The 16,398-nt window shown below is 36.8% G+C and overlaps 1 protein-coding gene across 2 annotated transcripts in view; it reads left to right on the forward strand.

The window, feature by feature from the left end:
- Positions 1–16,398, forward strand: part of TC2N (tandem C2 domains, nuclear) — a 135,352-nt gene that overhangs the window by 102,971 nt on the left and 15,983 nt on the right. For both annotated transcript variants that reach the window (XM_053697551.1, XM_053697552.1), the window contains 3 exons: positions 1,793–1,893; positions 8,513–8,629; positions 10,170–10,361. In XM_053697551.1, coding sequence (XP_053553526.1) covers positions 1,793–1,893; positions 8,513–8,629; positions 10,170–10,361 — 410 coding nt within the window. The remainder of the gene's footprint in view (positions 1–1,792; positions 1,894–8,512; positions 8,630–10,169; positions 10,362–16,398) is intronic.

Below are 16,398 nucleotides of genomic sequence, written 5' to 3' on the forward strand. Positions count from 1 at the left end.
CGAATATTCTTAAAAATTCTATAATCGAATGCTATTTACAGTTTTCGAATTTCACTTTCGAATTCGAATGTTTATCATTATATCGAATGTCCACATTCGAAATTTCGAATTTAACATTCTATTTAACAAATACTAGTCAGAAGTTCAATAGTTCATGTGGTAGGGCGGGAATATAGTAAATTGATACATAATAGATACAAATATATCATTTTGAATGTTTCTATATAGAATATTGCAAATTTGAATATTACATTTAAAGAAAGCATTAGAAATAGTATTACAAACATATAAATTCGAATTTCTAACATTCGATTTTCAAATGTTTGGTTTCGAATTTTACGATTACATTCGAAAATATTAGTTTTGAAAAATTATAATTTATGTTTGTAATAGTATTTCTAATGCTTTCTTTAAATGTAATATTTGAATATTGCATAATTCGAATATTACATTTTAAAAAAGCATTAGAAATACTATTACAAACATAAATTCGAATTTTTCGAAACTAATATTTTCGAATGTAATCGTAAAATTAGAAACTGAACATTCGAAAATCGAATGTTAGAATGTTATGTAAACATTCGAAATTGGATTAGAACGAATGTGTTAAAATTTGTTTCATTTTTCGAATGTTGCGAAACATTCGCCCATCCCTAGTACCAGGGGTGAAAAACACAAAGATAGCTAAAATAACACAAACGCGTTTCGGCCTGTATGCTGGCCTTTTTCAATGTTTAGAAGTAACAAGCTGAAGCCGTAATACCGCCTTCCTTAAATGAGCCCTGTTGTACACGTATCATCCAATGATCGCTCTCTAATAGAGAACGCCCACGCCAATTGATTTCTTTTTGAAGAAGTATTTGTTCACATCCCTCCCCTCTGATGCCAGGTTTAACTTTTTCAAGCCCCCAACAAATGCCGCCCACTATGTGAGGTAATTTACCGGACGACCTATAATGGTCTAAAGGGATGTTATACGCCCACAATTGAATTACCTGATAGTGCTGACTGGCTCAGTGGTGGGCGTTCTCTATTAGTGAGCGATCATTGGATGATACGTGTACAACAGGGCTCATTTAAGGAAGGCGGTATTATGGCTTCGACTTGTCACTTCTAAACATTGAAAAAGGCCAGCATACAGGCCGAAACGCATTTGTGTTATTTTAGCTATCTTTGTGTTTTTCTTTTTTTTTTAAGCCGACTCATGCAGTTATCGGCCAGGAAACGGGGGGGGGGGGGGTGTTTACACAGTGTTTTTTAGCTATTTATGGTTGGTAGGTTTTGTAGAGGATTTGTCCTCATTTTTAACGCATATCATTAAAGGTATATTATTTTAACTTAAATATTCACTATTATTTTTGTATCAGTTATATTAGGGCTAGCACCGGACTAGATTTTAGATTCAGCCCTTTTTCCTTAGTTACCAGGTCCTAGTGCCAGTACTATTCTTTTCTATCTTAATAAAATAAACATAGCTTGGAGTGCCATCAGGCCACATATTACAACATATATGATAAGCTTGTTTTTTTAAAAGCATACTGTTTTTCATCTTCATATTTTGGCAAGCGAAAGTTACATGTTAAACATTATAAATACATTTTCTTTATGCATTATATACACACTGAATTAGCAAAATGAGATTATTTGTGTGTGGAAAGTGTCTTTTTTTTCTACACTTTCTAACCTGTGTCGCATATCTTGTTCTCTTTCATCACAGTGGCCAATTCAGGTATTAATATTAAAATATAGTAATTGAACTAAAGTGGAATATAAATGTTATTCTTTATTTTAGATACTATTACTTTATCAGGAGATGAGAGAGAATTTGGTCGGCTTAATATCAGGCTTCGCTATGATACAACTGTTGAACAGATCTGGATCACTGTTGTACAGGTAAATCTACTTTCATTTCATGTTACAGTTCACAGCTGCATGTTTGTTATTGATTAGATTTAAGGGATAAAAAGTTAAAATAACGTTCGTGATTGAGACAAAGGGCTCCATTTAAGAAGCTGCGAATGCGGCTTTTGAGCACATTCAGTTGCAGGGCAACCGATAGTTAAGATGCTGAGGTTTTCAGACCGCTGCTTCTTAACCTGGTACTCTAACTCTATGATGGCATTTGTCAATCCCCCAGACTTCTCCATCTGGGGGAATGGACAGCCACTGCTTGCCACTATGCCGGGCAGACAGGAGCAGAGATATCTGTCTGTGTCCGTCTGGCCCTTATTAAATGGAGACCAGAGCATGTAATTTTAAACAACTTTCCAGTTTACTTCTGTTATCTTTGCTTTATTCTCTTGGTATCCTTTGCTGAAGAGTAGGTTGAAGCAGTGTACTACAGGGAGCTAGCTGAACACATCTGGTAAGCCAATGACAAGAGAGTACAGCCACCAATCAGCAGCTAGTTCCTAGTAATGAATTGTTGCTTCTAAGCCTACCTAGGTATACTCTACAACAAAGAATACCAAGAGAACAAAGCAAATTAGCTAAAATGAAGGAAGTTGAAAAGTTGTTTAAAATTGTATGTTGTGTTTGAATCATGAAAGTTCCATTACAGAAAAAAATGTGATAGTCAGGACTATGTTATTATGGCCTCTAAGTTGTCTACTTATCTGCCTTCACCGGCCCCAATACGCTCGCCTACCATAGCCGCCGCGGACCTGAATAATCTCACCAAAGTTATCAATAAAGCTGTCAAAAAGCCGCGCACCAAGTATGGTGCGATGAGCAGCGGACTGTGATAGTTATCACTCATCCGATCTCGCTGCTCTTCGGCTTTTTCCCAGCTTTATTGCTAGCCTGTCACTAAGCACCCACACTAAACTACACTGTTCTACCCCTATACCGGCGCCCCCGGAGCCCCCCGCAACTAAATAAAGTTATTAACCCCTAAACTGCCGCTCCTAGACCCCGCCACAACTATAATAAATGTATTAACCCCTAAACGGCCGCTCCCGGAGCCCACCGCCACCTACATTATACCTAGTAACCCCTATCCTGCCCCCCCTATACCACCGCCACCTATAATAAATTTATTAACCCCTATCCTGCCGATCCTGGACCCCGCCGCAACTAAATAAATTGTTTAACCCCTAAACCGCTGCTCCCGGACCCCGCCACCACCTATATTAAACTTATTAACCCCTAATCTGCCCCCCCTACACCGTCGCCACCTATAATAAATTTATTAAACCCTATCCTGCCCCCCCTATACTGCCGCGACCTATAATAAATTTATTAACCCCTATCCTGCCCCCCCTACACCGCCAATCAGATTGAGCTCGCATTCTATTGGCTGATCGGAACAGCCAATAGAATGCGAACTCAAACTGAATGCGAACTCAAACAGTTTATGATTATCATAACAGCCTCCTTCTTTACAGAGACACATTAGAATGATGATTAGCTTCCTTCTTTACAGAGACACATTGGATATTATTAAATGTAGTTACTGCTTCTTTCAATCCCTGGGTCAGATAGAGTCTCTGTACACGCCAGGCCTCCAATAAGCTGTTAAAGGGACAGTCAACACCAAAATTGTTATTGTTTAAAAAGATAAATAACTCCTTTACTATCCATTCACCAGCTTTGCACAACCAAAATTATTATATTAATATACTTTATAACATTTAAACCTCTAAATTTCTGCCTGTTTATAAGCCACTACAGACAGCCTCTTATCACATGATTTTTATTTGCTTTTCACAACAAGAGACTGCTAATTCACGTGTACCATATAGATAACATTGTGCTTACGCCTGTGGAGTTGTGGCTGACACTGCAGTAATTGGCTAAAATACAAGTCAATAGATAATAAATAAATAGCCATCAGGGGGCAGTCTGCAGAGGCATACATTAATATAACAGTGTTGGTTGTGCAAAACTGGGGAATGGGTCTGCATTTATGCTGTCTGCATTTATCATTGCACAAGCAGTCCTTGTGAACTGCTTGTGCAAAGCCACCCCCTGCAGATTCGCGCCCAATCGGCCGCTAGCAGGGGGTATCAATCAGCCCAATCGTATAGGATCGGGCAGATTTATGTCCGCAGCCTCAGAGCAGTGGTCCATTCGGAGCTAGATGATTCGGCCCCTTAGAGTTGAACATTTAGAGTTGACTTTTTGGTCCCTTTAAAGGAACGTGAAACCCAAAAGTTTATTTCATGGTTCAAATAGAATATACAACTTTACATTTTACGTTTATTATCTTCATTCTCTTGGTATCCTTTGTTGAAGGAGCAGCAATGCACTACTGGGAGCTAGCTGAACATATGTACAGCTGCCAATCTGCAGCTAGTTCCTAATAGTGCATTGTTGACCCTTAGCCTGCCTAGGTATGCTTTTCAACAAAGGATAAAAATAGAAAGGAATCAAATCCCATAATAGACATATATTGGAAATGTGTTTAAAACTGAATGCGCTATCTGATTCACTGTACCTCTAAGGTTTGAGGACAGACCAATCTGGCAGCTAAGGTTTTAAATAAAATGAGTATTTGTTTATTAGAGTAATTGAGAACGTCTAATCTTATAAAGTAAAACACAGATTAATGATACAAAAAAAAATCCACTGTGAAATATAAACTCTGTTGTATTTTTTCTGATGGATCAACCCAGTAAGGCAATTTCAGAGTTTATTATATCAGATTATTTGCAGACGCTTGTAGGGAAAATCACGCATGCCACACTTAATCGTATAAGTCTAGGTGTTACCAGCAGACAATAGACTGTACTAATAGGATGTGGTTTAAAAGATTTATATTTACCAAGGTTATTTTATAAAGTTCTGAAAACATATAAACTAAAAGGGACACAAAGGTGGAAAATGCTATAATGCATTATCTTATTAAACTAATGCTTACCTGTACCTAATTGTTATCAGTTATTTGTAGAGCGCCAACAGATTCCGCAGCGCTATAAACATAGGTAAGGAAGTATTTATAGGGAACAAATAGGTAGAGTTGCACTGCTGTAAATCAGCTTGAAGGTGATCTATAATGCATCTGCACTCCTAGGCTTGCATCCTAAGGGGGTTCAGAGGTGAAAAAAGAAGAACTGCGGTAAGAAAATGTTATATATTGTATGCATCCCTGAACAGAAGAGTCTTTGAAGAGTGCTTGAAGCTTTGAAAACTAGGGGAGGGTCCTGTGGAGCGAGGCAGAGAGGGGCCAATCTGGAGAAGTCCTGTAAACAGGGATGTGAGGAGGAAACAAGAGAGGTTGGAAATGTGGTCTGAGCAGTGTTATTGAGGGCCTTGAATGTTATAGTCAGGATTTGGTGTTTTATTCAGGAGTTAGAGCAAGCCGATGAATCCACTGGCAGAGAGGTGCAGCAGAAGAAGAGCAACGTGTAAGATCAGCCTGGCAGAGGCATTTATTATAAATTGTAAAGGAGATAGACGGCAGCTAGGAAGACCAGAGAGGATGGAGTTGCAATAGTCAAGGCGGGACATGGTGAAAGAGTAGATGAAAATCTTTGTTGCGTGTTTTGTGAGGAAGTGGTGCGTTTTGGAGATGTTTTTAGGTGGAAAAGGCAAGATATCCAGAATTAAATATTAGAAAGACATTTAGTGACACGAGTTAGCAAGGAAGGGGATAGTTCTGGCGCAGAGAGGTATCATCAGCATACAAATGATATTGACTTTACTAAGGAACCTAATGATAATGTATAAATTGTGGGTGAACACATCTGGTGATTGGCAACTAAGCAGATAAGCTGCCCCTTAAAGGGACACTAAACCCCAACATTTTCTTTCATGATTCAATTAGAGAATGCAATTTTAAACAACATTCCAATTTACTTCTATTGTCTATTTTGCTTCATTCTTTAGATATCCTTTGTTGAAAAAATTGCAATGCACATGGGTGAGCCAATCACACGAGGCATCTTTGTGCACCAACCAATCAGCAGCTACTGAGCCTATCTAGATGTGCTTTTCAGCAAAGTATATCAAGAGAATGAAGCACATTAGATAATAGAAGTAAGTTAGAAAGTTGTTTAAAATTGTATGCTCTTTCTAAATCATGAAAGAAAAAATGTGGGTTTCATGTCCCTTTAACTAGCCACTGCTTACAGCTCTAGACCAGTAGCACATTTCCTGTCAAGTTAAACACAGGTGTAGGCAAGCACTAGTGTAGTAAGAAAATAGAGCATTTTCTTATTCCAGCTCTATCTCCCTTTAAAAGGTCATTAAACACTAAATAAATGCTAGATAAAATGATGTATTCAAAGCAAAGATTAACCTGAAAATAATATTCAGATGCATTTAAAACTATTAGTTGATTAAAGGGACAGTAAATATCTTAAGATTTTAATATATAAAATGTTTAGTTAGACATAAAACAATTGTGTATTTTCTAATTCTCAGAGCTGGCTCAATGCCATGCCAACCCTGCTACATACATGTTCATAATTGTCTTTAACAGATTACAGCTGCAAAATAATACCCTATACTAACCTAATGACCATTGCTAGCCTTGTTTTCTGCAGAATAAAGCCCAGGTTGGTTTCTCCAAATAAGGCAAGTGGTGGTGGGGGAGTTTTTCTGTTGAAAAACAATCGCAGTAAAAAATATATTATTTTGTTTTTAAAAATATCTAGACTAGATTACAAGTGGCACTTTTGTTAGCGCAATATTACGATTGCGCTTACTTGCGTATGTATTACAAATTGAAAATAAACACATTTGCTTGAGAGCAAACAGATTTAGGGCACGAGAAGAGACCTAGCATAGTGTAAGAATATAAAACAATCTGCACTAAACACAACATAAATACATTTAAATAAAGTGTTACACTCATATATACACTGTATGATAAATAGTATATATAAATATTATTTAAAAATTGCAAAGTTTTACTATTAACAATTGAAGATTTTATATTACAATCTCAAAGTGCTTAATATCCTTTTAAATGAGAGCTCTTAATATATATTATATAGTAAATGATCTAAACACTACTTGTAAGGAAACACCCTGTGACCTTAATAATTAAAGCTAGGATTAGAGCAGAGAGTTAAGGATTTATAAATGTTTACGAGAGAAACATGATTCAGGAAGAAAGAAAAAAACTAGAATAATACATAGATCATTTACTGAAGTTAAGTTTGAGGATTCCGAAATAATTTACTAAAATGAATGAGATAAGTAGATAAGTGTTCAATTTGAAGTAGAAAAGACACATGCATTAAAACTTAAAGGGACACTGAACCCAAATTTTATCTTTCATGATTCAGATAGAGCATACAATTTTAAGCAACTTTCTAATTTACTCCTATTATTAATTTTTCTTCCTTATCTTTGGTAACTTTATTTGAAAAGCAGTAATGTATGCTTAAGAGCCGGCCCATTTTTGGTTCAGGACCTGGGTTGCACTTGCTTATTGGTGGCTAAATGTAGCTACCCATCAGCAAGAGCTAGCAAGGGTGCTGAACCAAAAATGGGCCGGCTCCTTAGCTTACATTCTTACTTTTTAAAATAAAGATAGCAAGAGAACAAAGATAAATTGATAATAGGAGTACATTAGAATGTTGCTGAAAATTGCCTGCTTTATCTGAATCATGAAAGAAAAAATTTGGGTTTAGTGTCCCTTTAACGGATATGAAATCCAAAAAATGTCTTTCATGATTCAGATAGAGCATGTAAGCTATGCACTATTGGGAGTAAGCTGAACACTGCTGGTGAGCCAATGACAAGAGGCATTTATGTGCAGCTACCAATCAGCAGCTAGCTTCCAGTAATGCATTGCTGCTCCTGAGCCTACCAGGGTATGCTTTTCAACTAAGGATACCAAAGAGATGAAGCAAATTATATAATCAAAGTAAATAAGAAAGTTGTTTAAAATCATTAGCTTTGTCTGAATCATGAAATAAATATTTTGGGTTTCATGCCCCTTTACATTGACCATGGCATAAGCTTAAAGGCAAATAAAGTGCAAGTATATACCTGCATAGTATATATCAGCAAATAAAGGGACAGTAAAGGAAAAACTGAATCTTCACAGTTCAGATAGAGCATGCAACTTTCCAATTTACTTCTGTTAGCTAATTTACTTTGGGCTCTTTGTATCCTTTGCTGAAAACCATACTTAGGTATTTTCAGGAGCAGCAAAGCACTACTAAGAGATAGCTGCTTATTGGTGGCTGTACATATATGTCTTTTGCCATTGGCTCACATGGTCAGCAATATACAACACTCATGCCATGTGATGTTTGGTACTGGAGTGATTTTTAACGGCAATCAAGTGGGGCTTTTACTGCTACAATTGGCTGTCAGGCAGTGTGGCCTCCAGGCTCAGCACTTTCCAGCTCTTCACTCTCAGATGTGGTATTTGAGATCTGATGCCTGATGTGGGTATACGTCTGCCTCATGTGCTGTGCATGTGTGATCAGAGGTCTGGCGTGGGTATGAAGCCTGACTGAGTTGCAGGGTCAGACATATAACAATTTGTTAACACATTGCAACTCAGATTGTGACTTTTTTAATTGTGAATCTTTTGTAATTTTTTATTTAGCTGAAAGACCTAAACTGGCCTTCAAGTTGTGGAGACTCCCCGAGCATTTATGTTAAAGGCATCATTACCTTACCCAAACCAGTGCAGTTCAAATCCTCTCCCAAGGAAGGAGGACTAGTAAGTACCATATTACCTACACATCATTTGCTGGAAGAAAGTTACTCACCCTGTCCCCTAAATAAATGCTAGTTATAATGATGCATTTGAACTAAATATTAGCCTGAGAATGAGTTGTATTCTTTTAACTATACTAGTTTTTTTAAATATTAAATAAAGAAGTGTAAATTTTTACCCTAAAATAATGGACAGCACCCAAACCTTCATGAAAACAAAAGAGACATGAATGAAGAGTAGGGATGGGCGAATGTTTCTAAAAATTCGAAATTTAAAACGAATTTTGATACATTCGTTCATTCTAATCGAATTTCGAATGTTTATATAACATTCTAACATTCTATTTTCGAATTTTCGTTTTCGAATTTTTCAATAAAATTCGAAAATATTTGTTCGAATAATAGAATGTTTAGCTATGTATTCATTCAATTTCGAAATGTAATATTCGAATTTGAATGTGACATTCGAATTTGAAATAGTATTTCTAGTCTACAACTGTGTTTAATAAATGTAATATTCGAATTTGAATGCTACATTCGAATTCGAATGTCACATTCGAATTTGAAATAGTATTTCTAGTCTAATACTGTGTTTTAAATGTGATATTCGATTCGAATGTGATATTGTATTTGAATGTGACATTCGAAATAGTATTTCTAGTCTAATACTGTGTTTTATAAATGTAATATTCAAATTCGAATGTGACATTCGATTCGGATGTGATATTCGATTCGAATGTGACATTCGAAATAGTGTTTCTAGTCTACAATTGTGTTTTATAAATGTAATATTCGAATTCGAATGTGATATTCGAATGTAACATTCGAATTCGAATGTGACATTCGAATTCGAAGGTGACATTCGAAAACTATAAATAACATTCGAAAATCGAATTTTTAAGAATATTCGTTCTTATCAACATTCTATTATGTAAATCGAATTTCTACAATAACATTCTTCTAATATTCGAATTCGGATATAAACACATTCGCCCATCCTTAATGAAGAGTCAGTAAAACATGGCAGCTTATTAATTCTGTAGTGAGAGTGAGTGGTAATTTCAGTGACAATAAACAGTTTTATATCATTATGAGGATTTTTTTATTCGCATATTTTGAAGTAAATACTGCTGAATTGGTTAGGAAATATACAATATGAATATAATATAAGGTAGGAATGTACTGATTTCCAAATTTGTCCACATGCACGGTGTGGGGTGTGTGATTGTGTCACAAATGTGTGAAAGCCTGTGGGTTCTTGCATGATTAGATAGATAGATAGATAGATAGATAGATAGATAGATAGATAGATAGATAGATAGATAGATACTGTACGTGAGTATATTATTCCAATTTTAATATTGGGGAATATTTGATATAGTCTTACCCAGTTATATTCTCTTGCCAACAACGGTCTAGATAGAAAGTCTATCTGATAAAATGTAATATTGTTTATAATAGCACACATCATAATAGATTTAATACACATTATTTAATACACATTATATTCTTGTGATCTTTGAGTATTTCACATTTTCTTTCAGGACATTGAATTCATGGAAACATTTGTATTTGCTATCAAACTACAAAGCTTGCAAACTGTAAGGTTGGTCTTCAAAATTCTCAGCCTAACACCTAGAAAGAAAACCATCAGCCACTGCTCGATATCGCTCCGGGATCTGGCAGATGAAGAGATCGACCACTGGCTGGATGTAGTCCCTTCATCAAAAGTATCTGTAAGGAGATATTAAAAATGACGTAGATGTAGTTCATGAAATTTCTGTCTGCCCTTTGTCATATACCATATGCCTTTAATTCTGCCACAAATACTTTTTTATTATTATTAATAAAGCTTTGTGCTTTGTTTTATAAGTATTAAGTCTATGGGGGATATTTATCAAGCTGTCAACCGTGCGGAATTCGCCGGCACCAATACACTTGCCTAATATCGCCTAACATCTCGGCCGCGGACCTTAATACAATCTCTATATTTATAAAAAAAGACGTCAAAAAGACGCGCACCAAGTATGGGGCGATGAGCATTGGACTGTTGTTAACTAACAGTCATCGATCTCGCGTCTATTCGGCTTTTTACCAACTTTATTTATACCCTGTCACTAAACGCCGCCACTATACTAAAATATTTAACTCCTATCCCGCTGCTCCCGGACCCCGCCGCCACTAAATAAAGTTATTAACCCCTATCCCGCCGCTCCTGGACCCCGCCGCAACCTAAATAAAGTTATTAACCCCTATCCTGCCACTCCCGGACCCCGCCACCACTAAATAAAGTTATTAACCCCTATCCCGCCACTCCCAGACCCCGCCGCCACTAAATAAATGTATTAACCCCTAAACCTCTGGTCTCCCACATCACTACCACTAACTAAACCTATTAACCTTTAAACTGCCAGCCCCCCACATCGCCATAAACTATATTAAGCTATTAACCCCTAAACCTAACAAGCCGCTAACTTTAAATTAAAATTACAACATCCCTATCTTAAAATAAATTTAAACTTACCGGAAGAATAAAAATAAACTATTTTTAAACTATTAATTAACCTACCCTAACTATTATACTACAATTAAATTAAACTACCAATTAAATTAACTAAATTACATATTAAAAAAAACCTAACCCTACTAAAATTATTTAAATCTACTATTAAACATTATTAAAACTTACTAAATTACCAACAAAAAAACCCGCTAAGTTACAAAAAATAAAAAACACTAAATTACGAAGAAACCCCCCCCCCCACATTATCAAAAATAAAAAAGAATTACACCTAATCTAATAGGCCTATCAAAATAAAAAAGCCCCCCCAAAATAAAAAAAAACCTAGCCTACAATAAACTACCAATGGCCCTTAAAAGGAAAGAAAAGAAAAGAAATCAGCTCTTTCACCTGTAAAAAAAAAATACAAACACCCCCCAACAGTAAAACCCACCACCCAACCAACCAACGCCCCCAAAGAAAAAACCTTTTGTATGGTCATTGCCCTTAAAAGGGCATTTAGCTCTTTTACCTGCCCAGACCCTAATCTAAAAATTAAACCCACCCAAAAAAACCTTAAATAAACCTAACACTAACTCCCGACGATCCACTTACAGTTATTGAAGTCCGCTTGAAGGATCCATCCAGCCGGCAAGAAGTCTTCATCCGGACGGCCTCTTCCATCTTCATCCAATAGGAGATTGGCTCATTGGAACAGCCAATATGATTTTAGCAGCTCTAATCCTATTGGCTGATTAAAATCTTTCATCCAATAGGAATGCAAGGGACGCCATCTTGGATGACGTCACTTGCATTGAAGTTCCAGTTTACGGCGGCGACCGTATGAAGAGGAGCTCCGTGCCAGATGTCTTCAGGATGGACCAGCTCTGCGCCGGATGGATGAAGATAGAAGATGCCGTCTGGATGAAGACTTCTTGCCGCCTGGATGAAGACTTTGCCGGCTAGATGAAGATGGAAGATGCCGTCCGGATGAAGACTTCTTGCCGGCTGGATGGATACTTCAAGCGGGACTTCAATAACTGTGAGTGGATCGTCTGGGATTAGTGTTAGGTTTATTTAAGGGTTTTTTGGGTGGGTTTTATTTTTAGATTAGGGTCTGGGCAGGTAAAATAGCTAAATGGCCGTTTAAGGGCAATGCCCATGCAAATGCCCTTTTCAGGGCAATGGGGAGCTTAGGTTATTTTAGATAGTTTTTTTATTTGGTGGGTTAGTGGGTTTTACTGTTGGGGGGTGTTTGCATTTTTTTTTACACTTAAAAGAGCTGATTTCTTTGAGGCAATGCCCCACAAAAGGTCCTTTTAAGGGCCATTGGTAGTTTATTGTAGGCTAGGGTTTTTTTTATTTGGGGGGGTTATTTTGATATGGCTATTAGATTAGGTGTAATTCTTTTTTATTTTTGATAATGTGGTTTGTTTGTTTTCGTAATTTAGTGTTTTTTCTTTTTTGTAACTTAGCGTTTATTTTTTTGGTAATTTAGTAATTTTTAATAATGTTTAATAGTAGATTTAAATAATTTTAGTAGGATTAGGTTTTTTAATATGTCATTTAGTTAATTTAATTGGTAGTTTAATTTAATTGTAGTATAATAGTTAGCGTAGGTTAATTAATAGTTTAAAAATAATTTATTTTTATTCTACAGGTAAGTTTAATTTTTTTTTTTAAGATAGGGTTGTTGTAATTTTAGTTTAAAGTTAGCGGCTTGTTAGGTTTAGAGGTTAATAGCTAAATTTAGTTTATGGCGATGTGGGGGGCTGGCGGTTTAGGGGTTAATAGGTTTAGTTAGTTGTAATGATGTGGGAGGCCAGAGGTTTAGGGGTTAATACATTTATTTAGTGGCGGCGGGTCCGGGAGCGGCGGGATAGGGTTTAATACCTTTATTTAGGTTGCGGCGGGGTCCAGGAGCGGTGGAATAGGGGTTAATAACATTATGTAGGTGGCAGCGATGTTGGGGGTGGCAGATTAGGGGTGTTTAGACTCGGGGCTTATGTTAGGGTGTTAGGTGTAAACGTTACTTGTTTTCTACCATAGAAATCAATGGGCTATCTGGCAGTATCGAACATAAACTTTCGCTGCTTTCAGACTCGCATTGATTTCTATGGCATCCGCGGCCTCCAGGGTGGCGGATTGAAAACCAGGTACGCTGGGCCGGAATAGCCACGAGTGTACCTGTTAGAAATTTGATAAATGGGAAAAAGTGTCAGATAGAGCCGAATGTGTATTCGGAACATCTGTAATGACGTAAGCATCGATCTGCGTCGGATTGAGACCGGTGGATCGTAAGTTACGTCACAATTTTCAACTTTTGCCGGTCTCTAGGCTTTGATAACTAGGTCGGATCAAGCTTGCAACAATTACGCTGCGGAATTCCGGCGTATTTGCGGTTGACGGCTTGATAAATATCCCCCTATATATAACTTCAAACTTTTATTTCCATAGCAATGTCATGTGCTTTGTTATGCACTACTAACAAGCGATAATGGCTTCCTGCAGGTCTCAAAAAGCACGAAACACTTAACTCACCACTTGCAAAACAAATGCGATGAGCACATTTAAAGGGACATGAAAATCAAATGTTTTCTTTCATGATTCCTGATTGATAAACATATCTAAAAAACTTTCCAATTTACATCTATTATCATGTTTGCTTTATTGTCTTGGTGTCTGTTATTGAAGGAGCAGCAATGCACTACTGGGAGCTAGTTGAAAACATTAGTAAGCTAATAGCATGTGCAGCCACCAATCAGCAGCTAGCTCCCACCTTCTGAGCCTACCTAGGTATTCTTTTGAACACAGGATACAAAGAGATCTAAGCAAATAGAAGATAATAGAATATAATATTTAAAATTGTATGTTCTATCTTAATCATGAAGGAAAACATTTCGGTTTCATGTCTCTTTAAAGTAAAGGGCACGGCGCACGCTAAAAAAGTTTGTGAGTTATTCTTTTAGCAAGGTTGTGCAAGATATAGCGTACTCTGCGATATTGATTGCTCTCCACTTGTAATCTAGCTTACGTGTTTAGAGACTAGGTGGTAGCGACAAGCCCTATGCATTATCTGATTGGTTGTGCATCCGGTGACCTCACGGAGACACGGGCCAATCAGATCATGCATTAACGGCCGAGGGTAGATACGCTCCAGAGAGTTCTGTTCTAATCAGAGCCTCGAGCACTGCAACAGCCTCTGGGAACCTAACCATGGGTCCCCTCGAGCGTTAATGCATGATCTGATTGGCCCGTGTCTCCATAAGGTCACCGGATGCACAACTAATCAGATAATGCATAGGGTTTGTCGCTAGCGCCTCATGTTTAGAGTAGCGTCATTTTCTCCACTCAATCACAGTTGGTACTGTTGTATTTTATTTGTACCTTTTAAATTATTACCCCATTATCATGGAATTGGAAATGTTTTAAAAATCTGACTTTCTATTCCCTTATAGTAAGAACTTTACTTACTTAATGGGACATTTGCAGCATGTGTGAAAATGTTGTGTTAATAAGTTAACATAAGTTAACATAAGTTAATATTAAAGCTTGTCAACATGACAAAACTTTATTTATGCAAACAGAACCTTTCTAATGATTGCACTTTTTTCTGGCTGTAAACAAAAAAACAACTTTATTACAAAAAAACCCAACAGGTGTGCACTATCATAATAGAGTCAAATTCTATGTATTTTTTTTTCTGTGACGTAAATACTGAAAATACAGCATTATGGAGAATCTTTGAAGTGAGGGTGTGTGTGTAAACTGCACTATTCCCATGGAAAAGAAGACTCGCTGTAAATGGCAGCTGTTTGCTCAAATGTACATTAGTTTATGTTTTATGCTTCTTATACAGAACACTGAGTTATCTGCTAGAATCTTAGTTTCATTCAGCAGAATGTCTATTTAATGGAGATGTAATTGTTTGTTTTATTATTGTACTGTTATTATGATTGCTTATGTATGTCTGACCTTTGTAGACGCATTGTTATCACTCATACAAATGGCGCCAGTATTATTTTCTATTTAAGAAGTTAGAAAGCAAACTATCGTATTCATATTAACACCTGCAGCACAAGTATAGACTTCACTGGAGTAAAATGCATAGACATGAACTTTACAGTGCCTGAAATGATATACTTTATACATTTTAATAATACATATTAGATTTACAAGTAAAGGGACAGTGAATGCTTGTCCTAAAAACATATCAGTCCTGTAAATAATAAACTAGCTTGTAGGATTTTGAGTTAATTTTACCTTTAAATTTGTGAAATCGCTGATCCCCACTCCATCTGCAGCTTTTTTTTATAATGATTGTGAGTTTCGCCAGCCAGAAAGCGTTGACACGCCAATAGATTTTGCACAGCACACTAACAGAGCTGCTGCGTATGCACAGTATGTTGCAGGAGTAAATAGTAAAGGACCGTCAGCACTCTGTTTAAAGGGACATGAAACCCAAAAAATTTCCTTCATGATTCAGATAGAGAATGCAATTTTAAACAACTTTCCAATTTACTTCTATTATCTAATTTGTCTCCTGGTATTATTTGTTGAAAAACATATCTAGGCTCAGAAACTGGGAGCTAGCTGTTGATTGGTGACTGCACAAATATACCTCTTATTATTGGCTTACCGATGTGTTCAGCTTGCTGCCAGCAGTGCATTGCTGCTCCTTCAATAAAGGATACATAGTGAACAAAGCAAAATTGATTATAGAAGTAAATTGTTTTGCATAACCAACACGGTTATATTAGTGCACGTTTTACCTCTGGAATTACCTTGTATCTAAGCCTCTGCAGACTGCCCCCTTATTTCAGTTCTTTTGACAGACTTCCATTTTAGCCAATCAGCGCTGACTCATAAATAACTCCACAGGAGTGAGCACAATGTTATCTATATGGTGCACATGAACTAGTGCTGTCTAGCTGTAAAAAACTGTCATAACACGCTGTGGTAAGAGGCGGTCTTCAAGGGCTTACAAATTTGCATATGAGGCTACCGAGGTTTAGCTTTCAACAAAGAATACCAAGAGAACGAAGAAAATTTGCTGATAATAGAAAATTGGGAAACTACTTAAAATTGCATGCCCTATCTGAATCATGAAAGTTTAATTTTGGCTAGACTGTCTCTTTAACATACTGATTCAGTTTAAAAACTCTGAATAAATTAAAACTTTGTTTGCTTTAATTGTTTTTCAAACTCCCCCCCCCCCCCCCCCCCTCCTCCTACTACTTGCATTATGTGGAGGAGCCAGTATGGACTTGTTA

Source organism: Bombina bombina, chromosome 1, assembly GCF_027579735.1.
Source record: "Bombina bombina isolate aBomBom1 chromosome 1, aBomBom1.pri, whole genome shotgun sequence".
Lineage (NCBI taxonomy): Eukaryota > Metazoa > Chordata > Amphibia > Anura > Bombinatoridae > Bombina > Bombina bombina.